General features: G+C 41.3%; 1 protein-coding gene across 1 annotated transcript in view; it reads left to right on the top strand.

Annotated features, from left to right (window-relative positions):
* LOC109894815 (A-kinase anchor protein 6) overlaps nucleotides 1-25,748 on the top strand; it is a 180,977-nt gene that overhangs the window by 81,177 nt on the left and 74,052 nt on the right. Inside the window, exons 8-9 of the mRNA XM_031828242.1 lie at nucleotides 9,172-9,311; nucleotides 14,534-14,654. Coding sequence (XP_031684102.1) covers nucleotides 9,172-9,311; nucleotides 14,534-14,654 — 261 coding nt within the window. The remainder of the gene's footprint in view (nucleotides 1-9,171; nucleotides 9,312-14,533; nucleotides 14,655-25,748) is intronic.

Genomic DNA, 25,748 nt, shown 5'->3' with positions numbered 1-25,748 from the left:
ACACACACACACACACACACACACACACACACACACACACACACACACACACACACTGTCTTTATATTATTTTCAACCATTCTTATCCACATCCCCACTCCCGACCAGAGCAGAGCAGAGCCTGCTGAGAGGGCCCATGTGGACTATCTATCGGGGTTTCTCATATGAATTCACTTCTAAATCATATTTGATTTCATGCATAATTAGTTTGTCCATCAGTAGGGCTGCGTCTGGACCCACGCTGCTACGGTATCTGCAGCATCACACAGTTCTGATGACACTGTGCTTTGGCACAACAGACAATATGCATTAGAAGAATAGCACGGTTCCGAGCCACTGCCCAACATCAGCTGCATGGAAGTCATTCCATTTCCCCCATCCTGACTATGGTAACTGTACCTTTGGAACAACATAAAGATAGCAGCAACACTGAACATTCATCCATTGCGTTTGCAGCTTTCAGTTTTGATAGAACTCCGCTACTCTCCTGCCCCACGGATTAAACCGGCCGACTTAATTATGTTTTAAAATGATATTTTAATTAAATATCAAGGTAAGCAGAAATGGATCGCAAAATAATTAATCAAACATCCCAAATATTAAACAGGGTTTTTTTTCTGCATGGGGCAGCAGAAAAGTAAGAAGCCTTATTTAGAGTCTGTTAGAGATTCAATCTAATTTAATTCTCTACCCCCTCTCTAAATAAACAGTTCTAAAACCTTTTTTTCATCTGGGGAGAGTAGAGATGATAGAGGTAATCAATATTTCTAGCATTTTAATTAAAACCGTTAGTGGAATAAATCCATTTAATTATCAGTTAATGAAATACAAGGTCATTTACCTGACAGCAACTTTGAAGGTGGCTTACTGGCTGGAATGAGCACAGCAGCCTAGTGTCAGGGCCGTTTAGCTGCTGTCAATTGGCAGGTTGAGATTCTCCTGGCAGGTTAACCCCTGAACGTCCTGTTGGCTCTGGCTTGGCTGGCCCGGTGCTCTGCTGAGGAGGAGGATTTAACAAGGATCTAGCTACAGCTCCTCTCCCCCCTCAGAGTTCAGATACAGGCAGGCAGACACACACAAGTATGCAGGAACCCATTCATGCACACAGTACACACACACACACACACACACACACACACACACACACACACACACACACACACACACACACACACACACACACACACACACACACACACCCACACACACACACACACACACACACACACACACACACACACACACACACACACACACACACACACACACACACCCATACGCTGTTGATAAGGCGTCTTATGAAAATCAAGGTTATCAGATCCAATGGTTTAAACTCTGTTATTATGAGATTACACTCTGGGAATAGCAGGGGCGGTACAGTAAATATGAGTTTCTAGGCTGCTATATTTTACCTTTCACTTCTTAAAATGGAGAGAGAGAGCGAGAGAGAGAGAGATTGTTGAACTTGATTATCCTTATAGTGAAGAGCATGGTTAGACGTGCGATATTTAGCCAAAGCTAACCTACTAGCTGAATAAGACATCCAACATAAATAGATACACCATTCATTCTAGAGCCGTCTCTGATGGGGTGGGGTTTAGCCTATGGTGAATAGGGATCCCTGGTAGAGATTTTTCTGAATCATCATAGGTTTAGACTGTGTGTAATATTGCACATTGACTGTATTCTGGTGGATATTTCGTATAAGGAAACAAGGATGTCCAGAGCTAAAGGAATGAGGAATACTACCTCACCACAACCACTACTATAGCACCGCAGCTTCAACCCAGCACCACCGTCCCCCATCTGGAACAAATACAACAAATAAGGAATAGAGATACAATGAAGCAGAGAAATCGAATCTAACTTGGCCCCAAGCACTTACCTGGAATGTGCATATAATGGTCCTGGGCATTTGTCATTGTGAATCGTTCTGGAGTTTTGTCCTACTGTTAACGAAATAGTAAACTTGGCCTTGTGCATTATGTTCCAGCTTTATGTATCAATCTTTACAATTGCTTTCTTTGTCTTATTGCTGGAATCAATTTCTTTCCTGTGATTGCCAAGAAGAGCGTTTAAAAGCAGTTGCTCCACGGTTTGTTTCTGCCTCTCTCTTTTCTCCCCTTTGTTGTCAATGGCTAAGAGGTGTGCTGTTTGTGGAAGGAGCCACGATATATTAGCCTTGTTTCATCAAATAACTACTGAAGTAGGATCATCTTTTGATTTATCAGATATATTTGATGTGTAGCTCTTGACTAGAATCTAGTCAAGGGTTATGAAATGTAGGTGTTTACTAGACGTCGCTGTAGTATGATGGCACGTTGTAATGACTGACTTGCTGCTACAATATGAGTCAGAGACAGGCAGACAGGCATGCAGACAGAAAGTCTGGCAGACAGGCAGACAGAAAGACAGAACCAGACAGACAGTGTGTGATTCAGGTAGGGTTTTGTTACAGAACCTGCCCAGGCTCCTACCATGCTTGTTCTATCTCTCTCCATGCGTTGGCACTGATGTTATACTGCAATCTGCCCACCACTGGGTCTCAGGGAGAGGCAAACGTGAACATTACGCCAACTCTGATATCAAGGCTTGATCCTGCACCTGTTGACTTATTTATTTTCCTCTACAATTCACTTTGAAAACCTTCACTCCTTTCATCCAACAACACCCCAAAAACATTCGTTTTAGCTCCCCGAACTCAAAGGAAGGCATGTTGTCGAGCAGCTAGCTCTGATACCAGCTTTTCACCGATTTAGAATTAAGATCAGATTTTTTATGTTACTTAATTATTTCCTAATTAGTTTGCATGTTAATTAAAATGGTGGCTAATGTTAATTACCTATATTAATGCATTCTCAGTGTAACACCTGCCTGAAGCGCTTGGCTCTGTTTTAGAAATATCTTCATCTGAGCTGTTTGCCGGATGCCGCTGTGCCGCCTCTCCTCTCCATGTTGAAAAGCGGCGTGGAATTGATCTCAGATGGGCTGCTAGGGAGGTGTACTGAGCCTGTGAAGGATTTGTGATTTCTGTTGTTTTGAAAGATAGGAAAAAAGATTTATGTGTATGAGCGCCAGGGACAAACACATATTCGAGTGCTGTCTAATACACTATATGGCCGTGTTGTTACTGGTTCAATCATTAATGGTGTTTCTCACAGACATACCCTGTTTTCATTGTCTCATATTAATACTGTTAAGATATGTCTAAAATAAACAAACTTTTCTTGACTGTGTGATGACTTCCGTATATACATCTCGATGTATTCGCTCACATGCCTGTTCGGATGCTACGTAGTCTTGTAGTGCAAACCAGAACCATATTAGATACACGGGCAGTACTGACTGTGTATTAGATAGACGGTCAGTAGTCTGACTGTGTATTAGATAGAAAAGGATGATCACACAATCAATAGTAGCCCTACCTCCATAATCTATAGTGGGGGACAAGTGTGTGTGTGAGTTCTGCTGGTGTTCTCCTCTCCTCTTCACACTGATGTGTCTGTCTGTCTCTCTCTGTTGCTGTTTTGACTTCTTGGAAGCCAGGGATCAGCGATTAAATGTCACCTTTCAGCAACAACATTAAATAAGAAGCAGCAATTTAGCTCCCTAGCAATTGCTAATTTCACGCCCTGATAAATGTTGCAGGAGCTAAACCTTTCAAACTCCCCTAAGATATTTCTTAAAGGTGCAGGAGCATATGTACGTAGTGTAACCCGTATGTTTATCCCTGGGACATTACCGCCAAGGTCAAAGTCCTTTTGGTGGAGATGCTGAATAAGTCAGCCAGTCCAACTCTGTGCCATTGCTTTATCTATGCAGATGTTTCATCCCTCTCATGCTGTCCAGTATGCTCATCCTGATGATACCATGACACTAGTCAATGCAAAGGCTTTCTGTTAAATCATTGTACTAAACGAGAAGAGGGAAATAACTGTGACCCTCATCCCAAAGAAACATGGAGAATCAATCATAGCAATCATAGTACAGTATACTGCTATTTATAGCTGTAAGAATCCCACAGTAAGAAAGAATGAATGAATGAAAGTTGCACATGTCAGACCACACTTTTATGATAATAGTTATTTTTGGCAGTCTCGTGATTCATGCCAGGAGACCATACTACATATTAAATCCAGACTTTATGTCTAGTGATTTGAAAGTAATAGTTTTCAAATGAGTTTCATGTTTTCCAATGGCTCCTCAGAGAGCCACAATCTTGAAAATGATCCTCTACAGCATGTTTCAAATGGAAACAAATGGGAACGTGAAAGAAAATACTTTTCCTGTCATTTTTTTGTTGCAGAAAACAAGTTGGAGACTTGGAATTCCACATCACTCCTCTATTGATGACCAGGATTTCAAAATGGTGGCCTATTCCCATAAGGGTTGCTGGTTGTTTTGAAGGTGAACCTTCACTGTTGTATGTGTAAATTTATGAGATACTTTAATGGAATCCTCAGCCGTTTACAACTCCTGAGTTGCAACCCCACAGCTCCCATCTGAATTTATTTTCTGAGCATGCTTCTTCCATCCTTCCATCTATCTGTCCGCTCCTTTCTGATACAGCCTCAGCACAGCACAACACATCGGGATGGCCCTGATGGGAGACATTTCAAACAAGCCAATGTATGTTGTGGGTGTTTGAACACAAGTCGCGGGGGGGGGGGGGGGGGGGGGGGGGGGGGGTTGGCGGTGACTTCCCACAGTTTTCAATCTCGCCGCGATGCCTCTTGCATTCAGAGAGGACGATAAAGAAATAAACCAACCCAGCTTTATGTCACATTGCCTAAATATACAGTTTAAAAGGCGTCCTCAGACCCCGGCTCTACCGTTCCCATACCGAGTAGTGTTCACCAGAGGCACATACTGTATCTCTCCTCGTTCATTTTGTATTGTTCCCCAGCTGGTTCAAATCAGACCAGTATCCTGTTTGCATTGCAGCCACAAAATTCCTTTTTTCTTTCTATCTCTTGTCGTTTTTTTTTTTGGGGGGGGGGGGGGGTCTCAGAAGAAAGACAAAGGGAAAAGCCGTTGTTGCACGATTCTGTTTTGATGATTTTGATTCAAATGAATTTGCCGGTGTGTTTTTATTCGAAACATCTGGTCCTCCAAACAGCCCATGGACATTCTTGTAAGTCTGTGATTCTTCCCTCAAGTTTATCTCTGCCTTCAGTATCACAGAACTTGTAGCTCTTTGTATTTGCAGATGGCATTTCTATTTGTTTCATCGCTCTTTGAGGGATATCTCATTTTTACTCTATTTGACCTTTTACTCTATTTGATCTTTATTTTTTACAGCTATTAGTGTGAATGAATGTGAGAACTTTCATAATTTACTCATCCTGTATGTATCCACTCAGGATGTCTTTTCCATAAGGAGTACATTAAGTGTATGAATTTTGCCTATATGGTTCAATGTCTTCTATCTCAATAATATAACATATGCTATTTAGCAGATGCTTTCACCCAAAGCAACTTAGTCACGCGCGCATGCATTTTACGTAGGAATGGAACCCACTTCCTGGTGTTGCAAGCGCCATGCTCTACCAACTGAGCTACAGAGGACCACAATAAAAATCAAACGAGCAAAGTCGTTGTTACTGTGACTGTCACGCCTGGTCTTGGACTTTTAAATCTTCAATGGACTAAATGTTGAATCAATCAGCAGTTCTGTTGTTGCATCTTTCTTTGTTCGTTTCATTCATGCCAATCGTATGGGAAGGTCAACTCGATTCGATGTTAAAGTTCAGGGAAACTTTCAGAACCACCAGCAAGGGATGTATCTATCTATCCATCTTTGAGCTATAAGCTGTGTGAAAATATACGTATTGTCGACAATATGCATCACTGTTTCACCCTAATCATACTGCATTACAGCCATATTGATATTTTCAAAGGGAGTATGTGAGTGCCGGGAGCTACGGTTGTATACATCACCACATATCCATTATTGATGACATCATCATTATCCTCTCCTGCCTGGTCTGATCAATGAGAGCCTATAGCAGAACCAATAATTGAAACAGTATGTGAAGGTAACAGTATCTGAAAGCAGAGGAAACAGGTGATGATGATGATAGAACTCTGACTGCTTGGATGGATGGAGGTACGGTTGATTGACAGTCGAAGCAGCAGGGGTTGCCCCTGGAGATATCTGGCTCTAGAAAGTAGTTCTGAGGCCCAGTATAGTAAATTGGCCCTGGCGTGTAAACAAAAAACACCTAAAATGACTTGATTCAGCAGATCCTCATATCTGAGTCTGCCCTCTGTCTCCCGAGACAGACGTAAGTATTCATCAAATGATCAAAATGTATATTGATTCCTTTGCACATTAGCAGTTTAAAGGCAGGAGAGGAGTGTTTTGACAGAGTGAGCGAGTGTGCGAGCAGCGCAGGTTTGAATGATTCTGTTTGAAATAAGAATACAGGATGCAGCACTCCGAATCCCCATGTCTGCATATCTGAATAAGCAGAAGTTTAAACAGGCTGAAAGGGATTGCAAGAAAATCAAAACCAACCGACCGTCCGCAGTTCACAGGGTTATTCTCTATAGAGATTCGTCCTGGCAAATCACTGCTCAGAGATGTTATTTTCCAGAAAATAAGTAACATTAGAAGGTTGATGGAAATCACTTGATGTGCGGTGTTGAATCTTGCTTTCTCTATCTAAATGGTGAATTGTCTTTTTCTTTAGCATAACTGTTGGAAATGTCAACACAAAGCGTCCCTCTCCATTTTAATTGTTGCTCATACTATCAATGTGATCGTTTTTTTGTGGAGCGTTGATTCCTGGGTTACTGAGGAAATAATGTTCAGGCAGATCTGGTAGAGTTAGTCATTATGGTATAGGCTTATGGTACAGGTAATCATTATGGTATAGGCTTATGGTACAGGTAATCATTATGGTATAGACTTATGGTATATGTAATCATTATGGCATTCTGTCGGGTACAAAATTATTGGCACCCTTGATAATGAGCAAAAAATACTTATTTATTCATTATTTATTAAATAAATAATACAACTACTGAGCTAAATTGTATGCAAATTTTTTTTATATAATTTTATACTAATAAAATTGCTCAGAGAAAGAGATTTTGTTCAACAAGTAATAAAACATATTTTCAAAACGTTAGGGGTAAAAAAATGATGGGCACCCCTGTTTTCAAGACCTTTCAATGCCTCACCTTGCGAGGATAACGGCACTGAGCCTTTTTCCAAAGTGTCTTTTGAGATTGGAGGACACTTTGGGAGGGATCTTAGACCATTCCTCCATACAGAATCTTTCCAGATCCTCAATATTGTTTGTCTGCACTTATGGACTGCCCTCTTCAATTCAAACCACTGGTTTTCAATGGGATTCAAGTCCTTTCGAGGATAAAGACTCATTGCCATTATCCTCACAAGGTAAGGTTTTGAAAGGTATCGATAACAAGGGTTCCAATAATTGTGACCCTTATCTTTTTGAGTAAAAAGGATTTACTTGTTAAGCAAAATCTCTTTCTCTGAGCAATTCTATTAGTATAAAATAAAATAATTTTCCTATTTGTTTGAGTGAACTCCAAAAGTATTGGGACAGTGACACATTTGGTTTTGCTTTGGCTCTGTACTCCAGCACTTTGGATTTGAAATGATACAGTGCAGACTGTCAGCTTTCATTTAATATCAAGTGAACCTTTTAGAAATCACAGCACTTTTTTTTTTACATAGTGCCTCCATTTTAGGGGACCAAAAGTATTGGGAAAAATTGCCTTGTACACTGAGTATACCAAACATTAAGAACACCTGCTCTTTCCATGACATAGACTGACCAGGTGAATCCAGGTAAAAGCAATGACCCCTTATTAATGTCACTAGTTAAATCCACTTCAATCCGTGTCTATGTCGCGGAACGAGCTTGTTCTTAATGTTTTGTATGCTCAGTGTAGTTCTGGCTAGTTTGAGAAGGACAAAACAAAACTTCTTCAAGATCCTTCAAACTGGGAAGGCAACCAAATCATGGAGAGTCCTCATACATTCCACGGATGATACTCTCTTCTGGGCCCCGGCCGCATGCACTATCTGTCCTGTCCTCCAATTCAAGGTGTCTGGTGCTAAATTGCTTTTGTCTGTAGTCTGCATTAGTCATTATTGTGTGTGTAAGCAGCTCCAATGGGATTGGGTAATTAGGATCCTGACACGGCGTCCGTGAGCGGGCTGAGTGAATCCGAAATGAAGGCAAATGAAAGCAAATTCCTTCGAGGGGGACGGAGAAGGAGATCTTGCCGCCACAGTTGCGCCCACTAATTTTCTTGGAGCTCCTAGTTAGGTTCATTTCATTCTTCCCAAATGAACAGAGCGGGTTTCATAACACACACACACACACACACACACAAATAAATGAGAACGAGAAACCAAATGCATCTATCTGTTGATTTACTTGTTTATTATCGAGTGTGCTTTTGATAGAGAAGCAGTTTGCATTCATGGGATTGTTTGACCTTTGTAGAGGCATCTGCAAAATAGACAAAACGGTTTTGACAGCACACAAACAAAGACAGTTTATACAGTGTTAAGGAGGAATGAGGAAAAACCAAGCAGGGTGGGGTAGTCGTTCATTGGCACAGCAATGGTTTCATCTCCATATATTTTGTATGCAATTACAGATCCACTGCAAGGCCTGCACAGCTTTCTGATTGTCTGATGCTCAGAATCACTGATCTTAACAGAAGCACTTTGGTAATGTTGCCGTATGGTGGGATTTGATATTCCTACAGTACAACAGGGTGTTTGTCTAGTGGCCAATCTGTTGGGCTCTTGAGTATGTCCATCATCTTTAATGCATAGGACATCTTATTCCAGTAACCATCCATCACAATTGCTATATCAGTAACAGGTGTTTGTTTAACGCTAATAACTAATGTTGTGTTGAGAATTATACACTCATATCAACATAATATCTGACAATATACAGAACAACCTTTATTTTCCAGAATGTCCGTAGTTTCCCAGTGGTAGGTCTTATTCAGTAAGTCACACTGTAGCAAAATGTTTCCAAACATTCTGAAACCGAAAACAAAAATGATCGTTTCTTATTGGCATAGTCACGGTGGTCCATCCCTATTTTCCTCTCATTATTGCCAAATGAACATAATGACCCTAATGTGTCCTTTGATGTGTTGTGTTATCAGGTGGAGTTGCTGCAGAGCCACCATGAGGCCCAGAGGGATGCCCTGGACCAGCTGAGCCTGAAGCTGAACAGCCAGCAGTACTGCACTGGCACCAATAGGAGGACTGGGAGGGAGTACACACAGATGTCCAAGAACAACAGGTAGAACGCCACCATTGACCCTTAGGGCCACCATACTTATGGGGACCCACTTGGTTATGTTATACAGACCCACAATCAGACCTCTTCGATTTAGGTAGCCTACTGTATGAGCCAGCCCAATCTGGTATTTTATCTTGAAAATTGGTCTTTTATTTTGAAACAGGGACCTTTATTTTGAAATGGGGTCTTTTATTTTGACATCAAATTATTTACTGAGCTGAGAAAAATATACAGACAATGGAAGCAACTCAATGATAACTGTTAGTCACTGAGGGTTTGTTTTAGCTACCACTATAAATACTAAAGCTTGGGGACAATGTGGTCTCTTGCAAAGAAGAAGAAGAAGGCTTTCTCTTTCTACAAGAGAAGTTGCTCTGTCAATTTAAGCATTCTGTTTATTCACAGTGGAATGAAATGTCACACACACTTTTATAATTTGGGGGTCACGTTCTTAACATTGTAATCTGGCGTGTACAGCACCACTCTTTGTCACGGCGCTTTTTGACTGTTTCACGCCTTACTTTGATGGTCTCTCTCCCCCAGTGGTTATCGCCAACAGACAGAAGCTAGCTACTGTTTACAAGGTTCTGCTCCACTCACTGGGAAAGACACACTTAAAAGACTAGGAACTGGAGAGTCATGTTCGTTGTGCTAATGATAAGCAGTGGAAGAGTGAGTGGACTCCCAAGCACAGTGCTATTGTTGTTTGGTAACTGTACAGTACAACATTTTAGAACAAGAATTCTATATACAGTCACGGTCAAATATATTGGCACCCTTTGCATGATTCACTATTTCTTATAAAATACGTTTTTTATTTTTTTTGTGTGTTCACATGTGTATTTGTTTGATTTACAACGTCAAAGGACCAAAACATTTTAATCTAAACTGAAATTGAGATTTTCTTTTAACTTCAAAGTCCAAAAATGGGCTGGACTAAATAATTCCAAATTCAAATTACATTGGTTGGAGGCTCGGGATTCTCGTTTAGTGTGTTATTTATCTCACCTGTGGTAAATTGCATGTGTCTACAGAGTAAAAATAGCCATTCAACCACTTCTGAAAAGAGAAAACAGAACATTCTGCTCCATTGCACTCCATTGTAAACTGCAGGGTGTCAATATATTTGACTGGAACTGTGTCATTTGAAAAAGTCCATGTTCGTCAGTGAATGTTAAATGGATTATTCGACCACAGATGATTCAACACAGTACCTTCAATGGCAGGTAGCAGAGGAGGCTGGTGGGCAGAAATATAGGATCAAACACACAGTATCTGTAATAGGTACCATTCTATTTACTCCACTCCAGCCATTACAACAAGCCTGTCCTCCGATATTTCAACCCACCAACCACAACTGTTAGGTAGGTTACATTTCAGTGTCTCCTCCACCGGTCAGTCCTGCAGCGGACAGAGAGTGAGTCAGTCTCTGTAACTCAGGAGTCCAGACCCAGCTGACTCCCCTCCCTTGGCTTTGAATCAAGCCTCCTTTTAATCCTTTTAAGCCTCTCATTCTAATGATTTATTTGGTAGAAAACCATAATGATCCTTTGAATTTTAATGACGGCTGCCTGCTCAAGGATTCATTGTTTTGACTCTTTGGCCCTTACCTTTAAATGGAAACGTCTTCGGGAAGGAGCTGTCGAAATCTATAGCCGGGGCTGCCGCTCCTCTCTTCTTGCTTGCTAGCTCGCCACCACCGCTGCGTTTTCAGGCCTGTCGGCTCACTAGCACACCTCTCAACCTTGATAATTACAGAATGGCTGTCAGTCACTGAGACCGAAGCTATTCCCTGTATAGTGCACTTCTTTCGGCCAAAGCCCCATCCTATTCCCTATAAAGTGTACTACTTTCCCACCCTACTCCCTATATAATACACTACTTTTGGCAAGAGCGCTATATACAGTTGAAGTCAGAAGTTTACATACACCTAGGTTGGTGTCATTAAAACTATTTTTTTAAACCACTCCATAAATCTCTTGTTAACAAACTATAGTTTTGGCAAGTCGGTTAGGACATCTACTTTGTGCATGACACAAGTCATTTTTCCAACAATTGCTAACAGACAGATTATTTCACTTATAATTCACTGTATCACAATTCCAGTGGGTCAGAAGTTTACATTCACTAAGTTGACTGTGCGTTTAAACAGCTTGGAGAATTCCAGAAAATGATGTCATGGCTTTAGAAGCTTCTGAAAGTCTAATTTACATTATTTGAGTCAATTGGGGGTGTACCCGTGACTGTATTTCAAGACCTACCTTCAAACTCAGTGCCTCTTTGCTTGACACCATGGGAAAATCAAAAGAAATCAGCCAAGACCTCAGAAACAAAATTGTAGACCTCCACAAGTCTGGTTCATCCTTGGGAGCAATTTCCGAACGCCTGAAGTAGCCACGTTCATCTGTACAAACAATAGTATGCAAGTATAAACACCATGGGACCACGCAGCCGTCATACTGCTCAGGAAGGAGATGCATTCTGTCTCCTAGAGATGAATGTACTTTGGTGCGAAAAGTGCAAATCAATCCCAGAACAACAGCAAATGACCTTGTGAAGATGCTGGAGGAAACAGGTACAAAAGTATCTATATCCACAGTAAAACGTGGCTTATATCGACATAACCTGAAAGGCCGCTCAGCAAGGAAGAAGCCACTGCTCCAAAACCGCCATAAAAAAGCCGGACTACGGTTTACAACTGCACATGGGGACAAAGATTGTACGTTTTGGAGAAATGTCCTCTGATCTGATGAAAATAGATGGCATCATGAGGTAGGAAAATTATTTGGATATATTGAAGCAACATCTCAAGACATCAGTCAGGAAGTTAAAGCTTGGTCGCAAATGGGTCCAAATGGACAATGACCCCAAGTATACTTCCAAAGTTGTGGCAAAATGGCCCTGACCTCAACCCTATAGAACATTTGTGGGTAGAACTGAAAAAGCATGTGTGAGCAAGGATCCTACAAACCTGACTCAGTTTCACCAGCTCTGTCAGGAGGAATGGGCCAAAATTCTCCCAGCTTATTGTGGGAAACTTGTGGAAGGCTATCCGAAAAGTTTGACCCAAGTTAAACAATTTAAAGGCAATGCTAGCAAATACTAATTGAGTGTATGTAAACTTCTGACCCACTGGGAATGTGATGAAAGAAAGAAATGCTGAAATAAATAATTATCTCTACTATTATTCTGACATTTCACATTCTTAAAATAAAGTATTGATCCTAACTGACCTAAGACAGGGAGTTTCTACTAGGATTAAATGTCAGGAATTGTGAAAAACTGAGTTGAAATGTAATTGGCTAAGGTGTATGTAAACCTCCGACTTCAACTGTATATAGGGAATCAGGTGCCATTTCAGGTTTAAAGATATCATACAGGCAGGGATGTTAGATGTTAATTTCCCTCGTTAGTAGCAGGCGGGATTAACACCATCAATTAAAGGGGCCTTTCTATAAAAGTGTCACTTTAAGTGAGATGTGAGGAGTGTCAATAAGGCGTCCAACCTTTCCTTCCTATTGCTCAGAGTGACATGGCGGCTCCAGTGATGGGCGGTGGTGATGAATTAGGTACAGTAGCGCTGCTCTCATATCAGCCAGCCAGCACTCCTCTGAGTGGGGGAGATTGATGTTAAATGGATTTGAAAAGAATAGAGGATGGAAATGCATCCATTTCAGACGCTAGCGTGTCTGTCAGCTCGGCTGGGGCTGTAGTGTGCGACACCCACCCATCCATCCCCAGAGCACAGACCTAGCATCCCTACGGTTAACAGGGTAACATTTAACGCATGTCTACTTTCATCGGAGGGAGGGAGGGAATGATCTGGGAAGAGTACTGCCAAAAGGGAGGGTTTGAAGGTTTAGTTTCGTTGAGGAGACATACAGACAGTACAGTATGCTTTGTACACAACCAAGGCAACTGATAGAGAAAGATTCTGACAGATCAAAAGGCTATAATGTAGCTCTGCTAAATGGATCCTGCTGTGTGAGGCTTGATTTTATTCCCTTATTTGTTTGTTTGGTTAGATGCCCGCAGAGATCTTGTTCTACAAGCATTTAGTTTTGTATTAGCGAGGAAAAAACAATATCGCGGAAGGAATATTGTAACGTATTTATCAGTTTAGCTTTACAAAAGGCCTACAGCAGCCGCCGTATAATGAGTTGTGGAGTTGAATGCCTTAGGGTTACTTCCTCGAGCTTTACTTGTCACACGGTTTCTCATTTTCTGTCTCCCCTGTTTTGTTATGATCAGTGACTTCTGTATAACAAGGACTAAAATATTCATATTTTCCCCAACGTCATTTTGTTTCATCAATGTCTGCTTGAAAATGCTAATACATACAGCTCCGCCATGCTTGTTGAAATTACATATGTAGTACTAAGCCAAAACTCAAACCCGCTCCTGTGTTAACTTTGTTTCTGCTATAAATTAAAATAAAGAGGGTGTTGATATTTCCCTCCAGTTTGATGGTTATTTATGTAATCTCATTCATAGTCGTTTCTTTCTTCAGGGACAACTCAGTTGATTGCTTTGTGAATGGAAGTCGAGCGAAGGGACGGGAACGCCATCGGCAGCCTGACACAACTGTCAAAGTGTCCAGAGCAGCCCAGGCGAATTCCAAAACAATTTGAACCACTAATGTTTATAAACATGTAGCCACCCGCCGAGTCTAAAACACCAAACCAAACCCCTGACAGTAATGTGTATGTTTGAGCAATTGCCCTTGTTCCTTTCATAAATATTTGATGTTATTTCATGTCAGGGGCTGGGGTGTGACGGAGGTAGGGAGGAAGGAGAGTTGAAGTCATGTTTAATTAAGATGTTTCTGTGCTATAGAGATAGGTGTCACTCACCAGCTGGGTCAGAGATTCAGTGTGCGTCTAACCCTGTTCACACCTTCTGCACCCTCATGAACCCAGCATTCCACTGACGGGCCATGGTAATTACCACCGCTTGTCAAATATTCCCTCTGTAATGTCCAGCTGCCTTTCCCTCTTTTCAACCTAATGGTTAAGCTGAGGAAGACGTGGGCATTGGGTGGTGGGCGTTTAGCAGGGGTTTAGTGGGATATTTCCTAGGGGCGTCGTCTCTAACCCCAGCTCTTCCTCCTTGTCTTCTTCTCCCTCCTCCCTTCCACTCTCCTCTCCCCCTCTCCTCCCTTTTCCCATCTCCTCTTCTCCCTCCTTCCCTTCTCCCTCTCCTCCCTCCTTCCTGTCCTCCAGTCTGCAGGAGTTTGAGTCAGAATTCCAGGAGCTCTGGGATTGGCTTATGGACATGGACTCGGTGGTGACGGACAGCTACAAGCTGATGATGTCAGAGGAGCAACAGCAGTATCTCTACAAGGTGAATGGCTATTACTGGATGCCTGTTACTGTATGGATGTTACTAGCTCGCTGTAACTGGATGTTACTGGATGGCTGTATCCTGTTAATGTATGGATATTGCTGGATGACTGTTACTGAATGACTGTTACTGGATGCCTGTTACTGTATGGGTATTACTAGCTGGCTGTTACTGTATGGATGTATCCTGTTACTGTATGGATGTTACTGTATGCTTGTTACTGGATGGATGTTTTCTTACTGAATGGATGTTACTGTATGGATGTTACTGTCTGGATGTCAATGTATGGATGTTACTGCTTGGATGTTACTGTATGGATGTTACTGGATGGATGTTTTCTTACTGAATGGATGTTACTGTATGGATGTTACTGTATGGATGGTACGGTCTGGACGTTACTGTATGGATGTTACTGGATGGATGTTTTCTTACTGAATGGATGTTACTGTCTGGATGTTACTGTCTGGATGTTACTGTATGGATGTTACTGTATGGATGTTACTGGATGGATGGTACTGGATGGATGTTTTCTTACTGAATGGATGTTACTGTCTGGATGTTACTGTCTGGATGTTACTGTCTGGATGTTACTGTCTAGATTTACTGTATGGATGTTACTGTATGGATGTTACTGTATGGATGCACCATGTTACTGTATGGATGTTACTGTCTGGATGTTACTGTATGGATGTTACTGTCTGGATGTTACTGTCTGGATGTTACTGTATGGATGTTACTGTCTGGGATGTTACTGTCTGGATGTTACTGTATGGATGTTACTGTCTGGATGTTACTGTATGGAAGTTACTGCCTGGGTGTTACTGCCTGGATGTTACTGTATGGATGTTACTGTATGGATGTTACTGGATGGATGTTTTCTTGCTGAATGGATGTTGCTGTATGGATGTTACTGTCTGGTTGTTATTGTCTGGATGTTACTGTCTGGATGTTACTGGATGTATCCAGTTACTGTCTGGATTTTACTGTCTGGATGTATCCTGTACTGGATGGATATTACTGGATGGATGTATCCTGTTACTGTATGGATGTTACTGACTAGATTTACTGTCTGGATGTTACTGTATGGATGTTACTGTATGGATGCATCCTGTTACTGTATGGATGTTACTGTCTAGATTTACTGTCTGGATGTTACTGTATGGATGCATCCTGTTACTGTATGGATGTTACTGTCTAGATTTACTGTCTGGAAGTTACTGTCTAGATTTACTGTCTGGATGTTACTGTATGGATGTTACTGTATGGATGTTACTGTATGGATGCATCATGTTACAGTATGGATGTTACTGGATGGATGTTACTGGATGAATGTATCCTGTATTGATTTTACTTTTTGGATGTTACTGTATGGATTTTGCTGTATGGATGTTACTGTCTGGATGTTACTGTTTGGATGTTACTGTCTGGATGTTACTGTTTGGATGTTACTGTTTGGATGTTACTGTCTGGGTGTTACTGTCTGGATGTTACTGTATGGATGTTACTGTCTGGATGTTACTGTTTGGATGTTACTGTCTGGATGTTACTGGCTGAATGTTACTGTATGGATGTTACTGTCTGGATGTTACTGTCTGGATGTTACTGTTTGGATGTTACTGTCTGGATGTTACTGTATGGATATTACTGGATGGATGTATCCTGTTACTGTATGGATGTTACTTTGGGGATGCATCCTGTTACTGTATGGATGTTACTGGATGGATGTTACTTTATGGATGTATCCTGTTACTGTCTGGATGTTACTGTCTGGATGTTACTGTATGGATGTTACTGCATGGATTTTACTGGATGGATGTTACTGGATGGATGTTACTTTATGGATGTATCCTGTTACTGTGTGGATGTTACTGGATGGATGTTACTGTTTGGATGTTACTGTTTGGATGTTACTGTATGGATGTATCCTGTTACTGGATGGATGTTACTGGATGGATGTTACTTTATGGATGGTTGTTACTGTATGGATGGTACTTTATGGATGTTTCCTGTTACTGTATTTATGTTACTGTATGGATGTTACCAGATGGATGTTACTGTATGGATTTTACTGTATGGATGTTACTGTCTGGATGTTACTGTCTGGATGTTACTGTCTGGATGTTACTGTATGGATATTACTGGATGGATGTATCCTGTTACTGGATGGATGTTACTGGATGGATGTTACTGGATGAATGTATCCTGTATTGATTTTACTGTTTGGATGTTACTGTCTGGATGTTACTGTATGGATGTTACTGTTTGGATGTTACTGTATGGATGTTACGGTTTGGATGTTACTGTCTGGATGTTACTGTTTGGATGTTACTGTTTGGATGTTACTGTCTGGATGTTACTGTCTGACTGTTACTGGATGGATATTACTGGATGGATGTATCCTGTTACTGTCTGGATGTTACTGTATGGATGTTACTGTCTGGATGTTACTGGATGGATATTACTGGATGGATGTATCCTGTTACTGTATGGATGTTACTGGATGGATGTATCCTGTTACTGTATGGATGTTACTTTGTGGATGCATCCTGTTACTGTATGGATGTTACTGTATGGATGGTACTGTCTGGATGTTACTGTATGGATATTACTGGATGGATGTATCCTGTTACTGTATGGATGTTACTTTGGGGATGCATCCTGTTACTGTATGGATGTTACTGGATGGATGTTACTTTATGGATGTATCCTGTTACTGTCTGGATGTTACTGTATGGATGTTACTGTATGGATTTTACTGGATGGATGTTACTGGATGGATGTTACTGGATTGATGTTACTTTATGGATGTATCCTGTTACTGTGTGGATGTTACTGGATGGATGTTACTGGATGGATGTTACTGTTTGGATGTTACTGTATGGATGTATCCTGTTACTGTATGGATGTTACTGTATGGATGTTACTTTATGGATGTTACTGTTACTGGATGGTTGTTACTGTATGGATGTTACTTTGTGGATGCATCCTGTTACTGTATGGATGTTACTGTCTGGATGTTACTGTATGGATATTACTGTATGGATGTATCCTGTTACTGTATGGATGTTACTGTATGGATGTTTCTGTATGGATGTTACTGTATGGATGTTACTTTATGGATGTTACTGTTACTGGATGGTTGTTACTGTATGGATGTTACTTTGTGGATGCATCCTGTTACTGTCTGGATGTTACTGTATGGATATTACTGGATGGATGTATCCTGTTACTGTATGGATGTTATTTTGGGGATGCATCCTGTTACTGTATGGATGTTACTGGATGGATGTTACTTTATGGATGTATCCTGTTACTGTCTGGATGTTACTGTCTGGATGTTACTGTATGGATGTTACTGGATGGATTTTACTGGATGGATGTTACTGGATGGATGTTACTTTATGGATGTATCCTGTTACTGTGTGGATGTTACTGGATGGATGTATCCTGTTACTGGATGGATGTTACTGTATGGATGTTACTGTATGGATGTTACTGTATGGATGTTACTTTATGGATGGTTGTTACTGTATGGATGGTACTTTATGGACGTTTCCTGTTACTGTATTTATGTTACTGTATGGATGTTACCAGATGGATGTTACTGTATGGATTTTACTGTATGGATGTTACATTATGGATGTTACTGGATGGATGTTTCTGGATGGATGTTACTGGATGGATTTTACTGGATGGATGTAACTGGATGGATGTTACTGTATGGATGTATCCTGTTACTGGATGGATGTTACTGTATGGATGTTACTGTATGGATGTTACTGTATGGATGTTACTTTATGGATGGTTGTTACTGTATGGATGGTACTTTATGGACGTTTCCTGTTACTGTATTTATGTTACTGTATGGATGTTACCAGATGGATGTTACTGTATGGATTTTACTGTATGGATGTTACATTATGGATGTTACTGGATGGATTTTACTGTATGGATGTAACTGGATGGATGTTACTGTATGGATGTTACGTTATGGATGTTACTGTATGGATTTTACTGGATGGATGTAACTGGATGGATTTTACTGTATGGATGTTACGTTATGGATGTTACTGTATGGATTTTACTGTATGGATATTACGTTATGGATGTTACTGGATGGATGTAACTGGATGGATGTTACTTTATGGATGTATCCTGTTACTGTGTGGATGTTACTTTATGGATGTTACTGGATGGATGTTACTGGATGGATGTTGCTGGATGGACGTTACTGGATGGATGTTGCTGGATAGATGTTACTGGATGGATGTATCCTGTTACTGTATGGATGTTACTGTATGGATGTTACTGGATGGATGTTACTGGATGGATGTTACTTTATGGATGTATCCTGTTACTGGGTGGATGTATCCTGTTACTCTATGGATGTTACTTTATGGGTGTTACTGGATGGATGTTACTGTCTGTATGGTGGTGCTCTACAATAATGGATGGTTGGTGGTGCACTATGCCCCATGGCGAGGGCCTGGCCTACTAGCTTGTAATCACATTCTCCTTAGCCGGGCCCTGGAAGAGGTGGTGTGTGTGTGTGAGAGGGGTCTTTAGTAATCCTTTTCATGCACCTCCCTACCTCTGACCCCCCACACCATAGCTAACATCCTGATTGCCAGAAAGCTCCCATTATCACATTCCATTAGGTGTGATTTCATAAAAGTCGAAAGATCTCTTGCGATGAACGGAAACAAAAGAGAGGGAGGCATTAACGTTTTACTGCAGTGGGCTAAATCAGGGTCACACAGATTGTTTCTTGGTAGTCTTAAACAAATCTACTTTGAAACCCAAGTATGCACCTCACACTCATGGTTCTGGGCTTAAAAAGAGAAGACACCTGTACCATGTCAGATATAGAGTTGAAATGTATTACATTTTGAGGTTGCATCCCAATATTACATTTTGTATACATCACAGAAGACTGAAATATAACAAAACCGTTTGACATAGAAACACCAGATTTTCAGAAGGTTTTTTAATGTTATGCAATTCCGAAAAATATGAATAACATTCGGCCCATGAGACCACTAGGTCATTTGACTGCAGGAAAGGGCTACTGACCAGACTGCAGCCAAATGAATGTATGGAAACGCACAGGGCACCATGTGTTCTGATATGAGGTCTCAGACACACTTCTGTCCTTCAGATGCTCCTTCCCTCAGAGGCATGGAAAGAAGGACACAGAGGGAAAGAGGAAGGGAGAGAGGGAGAAAGAGAGAGGGAGACAGAGATGGAGAGAACGAGGGAGTCAGAGCGATAGGAGAGAGCAATAGAAAATAGCAAGCCTTAGATTGAGGTTCCTATTTTGTCACTGCCTTTATAGGCACCTTGTCTCAATGAATTTTTATTAGTGATAGATAAAACTGGCCATATTGTGTTAAGTCAATATGTTTGTTCCTGATTAAAACAAACTGATTTGGGCCCTGATATTGATTTAATTTCCCCCAATGCTAATAAATATGTACTACACTGCCCATTTGTTCTGCATTTCTCTCTACACCTGCACTCAGTTTTTTATCTGGCTAACACTGGATTGATTGAAAAAGGTAAGTGTGTGTGTTGGTCCTGTGTTGCTGGCTGGCAGGCAGGCAGGCAGGCTGTTGTTTGCCGAGGCGAGGGGATTTTATCATAGGTGAGGGAGAGAGGGCTGACTGCTGGGAGGCACAGGCTGTAAATCAAGCTCATTTAGGCTATTTTTATTACTGTACTGATTCTGACACTCGTCATCCTCGAATTGCTTTGAGCATATGGCATATTTCGAAAGAGCAGATTGTGAATCATAAAGAAATCAAATGAATAACCACCTTCAGAACTGGAAACAACATAATGACAAGAAATGGCTCCCCAACAGCCTTCTCCTCCTCTCTCTGCACACATTTTCATTTCCAAACTGCAGAAGGTCACAGTCAAGGTCAAAACTAATCTTCTCTCATCTTGCATATTGACCTCACCATTAGTCATATCTTAAGTGATGAAGTAGGAAATATCACATCATTTCCTTTTTTTTATACTGTCATTATATGACAGCCTTTATACTTTCAAGAAAATGGTGCCTAGCCCACAATTATATCTATTATACTCTCCTGTATGAAATCTAACAGGAATATCTGAGATAGTGACAGTTCCTCCCACTACATTTCCTACCCATCATTGTCTTCTTTATTTTTCAATTTAGAAAATTTGAGCTGTGTCATTTTTCCCACGCAAAACATTAAGAAAAAATGTATTATATTTTCTGTCACTTTGCACATCAAAATCCACATGAAATGGATAACTGACCACACAATCTACATTTTCCAATGGCCATCTCAGTCCTCCGGACTGGAACACCCTTTGAGAGCCTGTGGTTTGAATTGAAGAGGGCAGTACACAAGCGAAAACGAAGGATATCAAGGATATGGAATGATTCTGTGTGGAGGACTGGTCTAAGATCACTCCCAATGTGTTCTCCAATCACAAATAAAAACATTGAGAAAAAGGCTCAGTCTTGCTATCCTCGCAAGGGGATAGAGTATTGACCCCCAATCTTTTTGAGTTCTTTTTTATTACATGTTAAACACATTGTATTTCTCTGAGCAATTGTATTAGTATAAAATCATTTACATTTAACATTTTTTGGAGCATACAATATACAGAAGCTCAGTATTTGTATTATTTATTTTAAACAGTCTTTTTAGCTCGTCTTTATCAAGAGATCCAATCATGTTGGACCCCACTGTAAATATCCCTCAGTGGCAGACTAGACATCAAGTGCTGAGCTGGTGTTGGCTTGGTGTCTGTGTTGCCTTCTTTATGGTTTAACCATCCACATCAACACTACAGCGGTGGTGGTGATGGTGATGCCCTCTCAGTTGACTTCTGACAGTCAGAATACATTTCACTTATCTGCGCTGATCAGAGAGCCACTTCTTTAGAATGAGCCACTGCTGAATATTAGACAGGAGTGTAACCCTGGCCTTATGGCATCGTATTGTCAAACATTTGATCTCTATTTTGTGGCTAGATCAATCAGAAAAAAAAAATGTTCACAGGGGCATTGATTACTGCCATGTACTCTGCAGACCGAGTGATGATCTTCACTGATGATCAAGCTACAGTTGTGGAGTGTAACTTTATTTTGTGGCCCTTTCGTCTGGACGTTGTTGACGGTATCCGTCAATGACAATCACCTCCAAATTATTGATTAGCTGAAAGAGCAGCCTAATTCGTCCATTGGAGGTTAACTAAAATATTCATCTGATCATGAATATTCATGAAGGTGATGCATTCATGAATATTAAATAACTTAGAGTTTTTTTATGGGCCAAGTTCTCTGTAAAATATTGATACATTCTCATAGTATTTGTGCCCTGTTGGTAGAACACAGAAAATGTGTAGATTAATGCTACATTGGTTAGGTAGATCGAAATATCTGTATTGATCTTCAAATATTCTTATTAAGATCTTACCCTATTTGACTTCTTAGATGCGTATGGGGTGGCAGGTAGCCTAGTGGTTAGAGCGTTGGACTGGTAACCAAAAGGTTGCAAGATCGAATTCTCGAGCTGACAAGGTAAAAATCTGTTGTTCTACCCATGAACAAGGCAGTTATTCCACTGTTCCTAGGCTGTCATTGAAAATAAGAATTTCTTCTTAACTGACTTGCCTAGTTAAATTATGAAAAATATGCATTAGTTCTGTAAAATCGTATTTAATATTTATTCTATGTGACTTCTCATTCGAACTTCCGGGGAGACAATATGGCAGCATGCGATGAGTGAGATTATCCATTGTAGCCTGTGTGTTTACAGTTCAGGGCTCCTCTCCCTCATTAGACTTTTCATCTCTCTTTACCTCACGTGACAGTTGACGGCTCTGCTCTGCTCAGTATGAATATTACAGCCATTATCTCTAACCCTCCATATAGAACACAGAACAAATGGAAAACATAGCTAGAACACAGTATTTATCTGAAGGAGAATAACAATCAGAATGTTGTTATCTAGACTCCTGTTTATTAGAGGACTGCTCAGATCAGTGAGTGCCGAGGAAGTGGAGCGTGTGTGTGTGTGTGTTGGTGTTAATCTGCATTATGCCTGGCTACATGCGTGTGGGTGGTTAGGCATGGTGGAGCTACAAAGGCGAGGTGTGTGTGTGTTTGTGTGTGTGTGACACAGTGCTGTGTTTTATATATCTGGAAGGAGCAGGTGGTGTTTAATGTGGAGACTCAGCTCCATGGGGCTCTCTCTCTCTAGTCACTCACTGTCAGACACAAACACTACACACACAGACACACACACTGTGGCGGTGATACTGCTGGAACCATCCACACATTCATTGTTGAACACACATGCACACACACACACATGCCTGGCTGCATTAGTAATTTTCAATAATTCATAGTGAAGGCATAATGAGAGTGGAGAGTTAATTTGTTGACACTGTGTTCCATGAGAAGTAATGCAGTAGCTGTCTGTAGTTTAATTCAAGTAATGTTTGACTCTCCTCCCGTGTCATTTTAGACGGTCGTCGTGAGTCACTTCACCATGGGAGAGCAGCGAGCAGAACAGTTTCCCTCAAAGCTGCCGCTTGAATTGACCAGAAATAATAACAAGCCCTTCTTATCTTCGCTTGCGTACATTCTCGCCTTTTTGATAACGATTTTATTTTCAATGACAGTGTCTCTTGTTCAAATGTAGCCTGAATCAAAACCCTGCTGACAGAGTACCATGCCTGGCTGTCTGTATCTTCTAATGAAGTTGTGAAGTGTTCTCATCCTTGCCACCTCTCTCAGTATGAATAGATTGACCGCAATTAAAAGCCACAGTGTGTTTCTAGAACACTGTGATTCAGCCCATCTCCAGGGCAACCAGAGTGTCACTTCCAAAAGTAAACCAAATATTTTTTGGAGGTGGGGACTCTACAATTAATTAAACACTTCCGGGAGGGACAGTTTGCAAGCGAAGAAGTGACTGTTCATTGAAATCACATGTGGACAGGGAGGCGCTTGGGGTTGAGGTGAATGTATGGGTGTGAGTTATGTGTTGTGTGTGAGTATGTAGAAGGTTTCATTCTGATTAAATGGAAACATGTCATCCATCCATAGATGCAGTAGCTATAGAGAAACATCATAATGACATGGTGGGGTTAGTGCTGGCACTGCCTTCAGTCAGCTAACAATCCTCCATTGAGTTGAGTGTCCCACTCCTGGGCTCCTTACCAAGTGGCACAGAATGACTACCCCTCACCAGGCCAATCTTTCACATCTCGCCTCTGTCTACTCTGTCACACCTCCTGACTCTTGGTTCACCTCCAACCTAACCCACCACGTTTCCTTCCCAACACAGCCAAGCCAACACCCCCACCCTCCACCCCCCACCCTGCACAGCCAATACCCCTTCACCCCGTATCACCCCTTCTATCGGCAGCTTTGGGTCAGATGCCAGTGTTGCTATACAAAGGCCTCTGTGTTGGTTGGGGAGGCTAATGTTTGCTGCTGCTTTGTGTGTGTTTGTGTGTGTATGTACATGTATGCGTGTTCGTGCATTATTGCGCTTCTACATTCTGTGTGTTTGTGTGTGCGTGTGTGTGCTTGTACATTGTGTATGCTTGTACCAGATGGCTGCTTGCGATGCGAATGGGCTCAGAAAATGGGAGTCATACCACAGGGGAGAGATGCAACACGCAGCAAAGCCTTGTAGTTCTAGAATGGAGAATCAGAGATCAAACTATGGCCAGCTGCCCCTTCTCAGTGCTGGGATCTGAGGGCAGGTCTTCCTCTTATAGCCTTAAGTCATTCTGACAGGCGGAAACACAATACCCAGCATCGGAGTTGAGGGAAGGAACAAATCTCTTTGTTACATCAACAAATCCGTCACATTTTAGAAGAGAACATTTGTAAAGTCACAACCTTTTACTTTTGAAAAGGAAACATGTTTTTTGTAGCTTTAATCATTTTCGAGAAACAACATGAACACCAGTAACTACCTTGATTGATAGAGTGAGAGGATTGGATGAGCAAAGCAGACCAAGAAAGGGAAAGAGGGGGAGAAAGAGAGAGAATGGAGGATAGGAAACAATAGAGTAGAAATAAGCAGAAAGAAGAAGGGAAAGCCTTACTGTTTGAGGAGGGTGTAGTTGTTAGGCTCTTAGACAGGGTCGTTTTTAGGCTCTTATTAAAGGGAAACTTCACCACTAGACATTATTTGGGGTGTTCTTCCATTCTTTCTGTATAATTATGAGTTATGAGAGGTGTTTCATACATAATTATGTACCATAGAATTTTATTTATTTATTTTTATGCCGGGAGAGTTCAAACAATAACGTCATTGGTTGACTGAACCTGCTGCCTGATGGAGTCATGGAGTCATGTTTTGTAGCAATTATTGTGGCCTTTGTGTTTCGCGGATTAAACGATCACGCTAGCAGCGAGTAGATATGGTTGTCCTTGTTCAATAGAGCCATTGGACTTGTCACAGTGATGTTCCTATCTGCCACGACATTGCAGGATTTCTAGGTTTACTCATTTTCCCTGGCATTGTAAATACTACAGTCTGACGGGAGCTCAACTTCCTTGTCCAATTGTGTTCCCACCCTCGAAGGCAGTCTTTTCAAAACGGGGGTAGTACTAGTTTCTCCAGGTTCACGGGAGTTGAGACCAGCAAGCAGCAATGGGGAGCCACGGTCAGACTCTGACTGGTGGTGCCTATGCAGGTGCTGTCCAGCCATGCCAACAGAAGAGGAATGTCTGTGCGGCAACAAATTTGATGGTGGACAGTTCTTATTGGAGAGGGTCACTGCAGACCCCATGGATCGTGTGTGTGTGACAGACCATTGACGCTCATATGGATAGAGGGGTGCTGGAGACGTTCTTCAGAACGTCCAAGATCAACTGGCGGCGGCAGCCTAGACCAGCTGGACAAGGAGGGAAAGGGACAAACAAGTTGGTTGTTTTGCTGTCGGTAGCTAGCTAGCAATATAAGCTCACTTTTTACTCAAGGCAGTGTTGTTCAGTGCATTATAATTGAGCTAATGTACAGTAGTCTAACATTATAGCTAGCTAGCTATTGTTAGCTAGCTAGCGTCAGTGCATCTCATTAGGAG

The sequence above is a fragment of the Oncorhynchus kisutch genome, linkage group LG7, assembly GCF_002021735.2.
Source record: "Oncorhynchus kisutch isolate 150728-3 linkage group LG7, Okis_V2, whole genome shotgun sequence".
Taxonomy (NCBI): Eukaryota; Metazoa; Chordata; class Actinopteri; order Salmoniformes; family Salmonidae; genus Oncorhynchus; species Oncorhynchus kisutch.
Note: the sequence above shows the minus strand (reverse complement) of the source record. Positions and strands in the feature narration are given on the sequence as shown.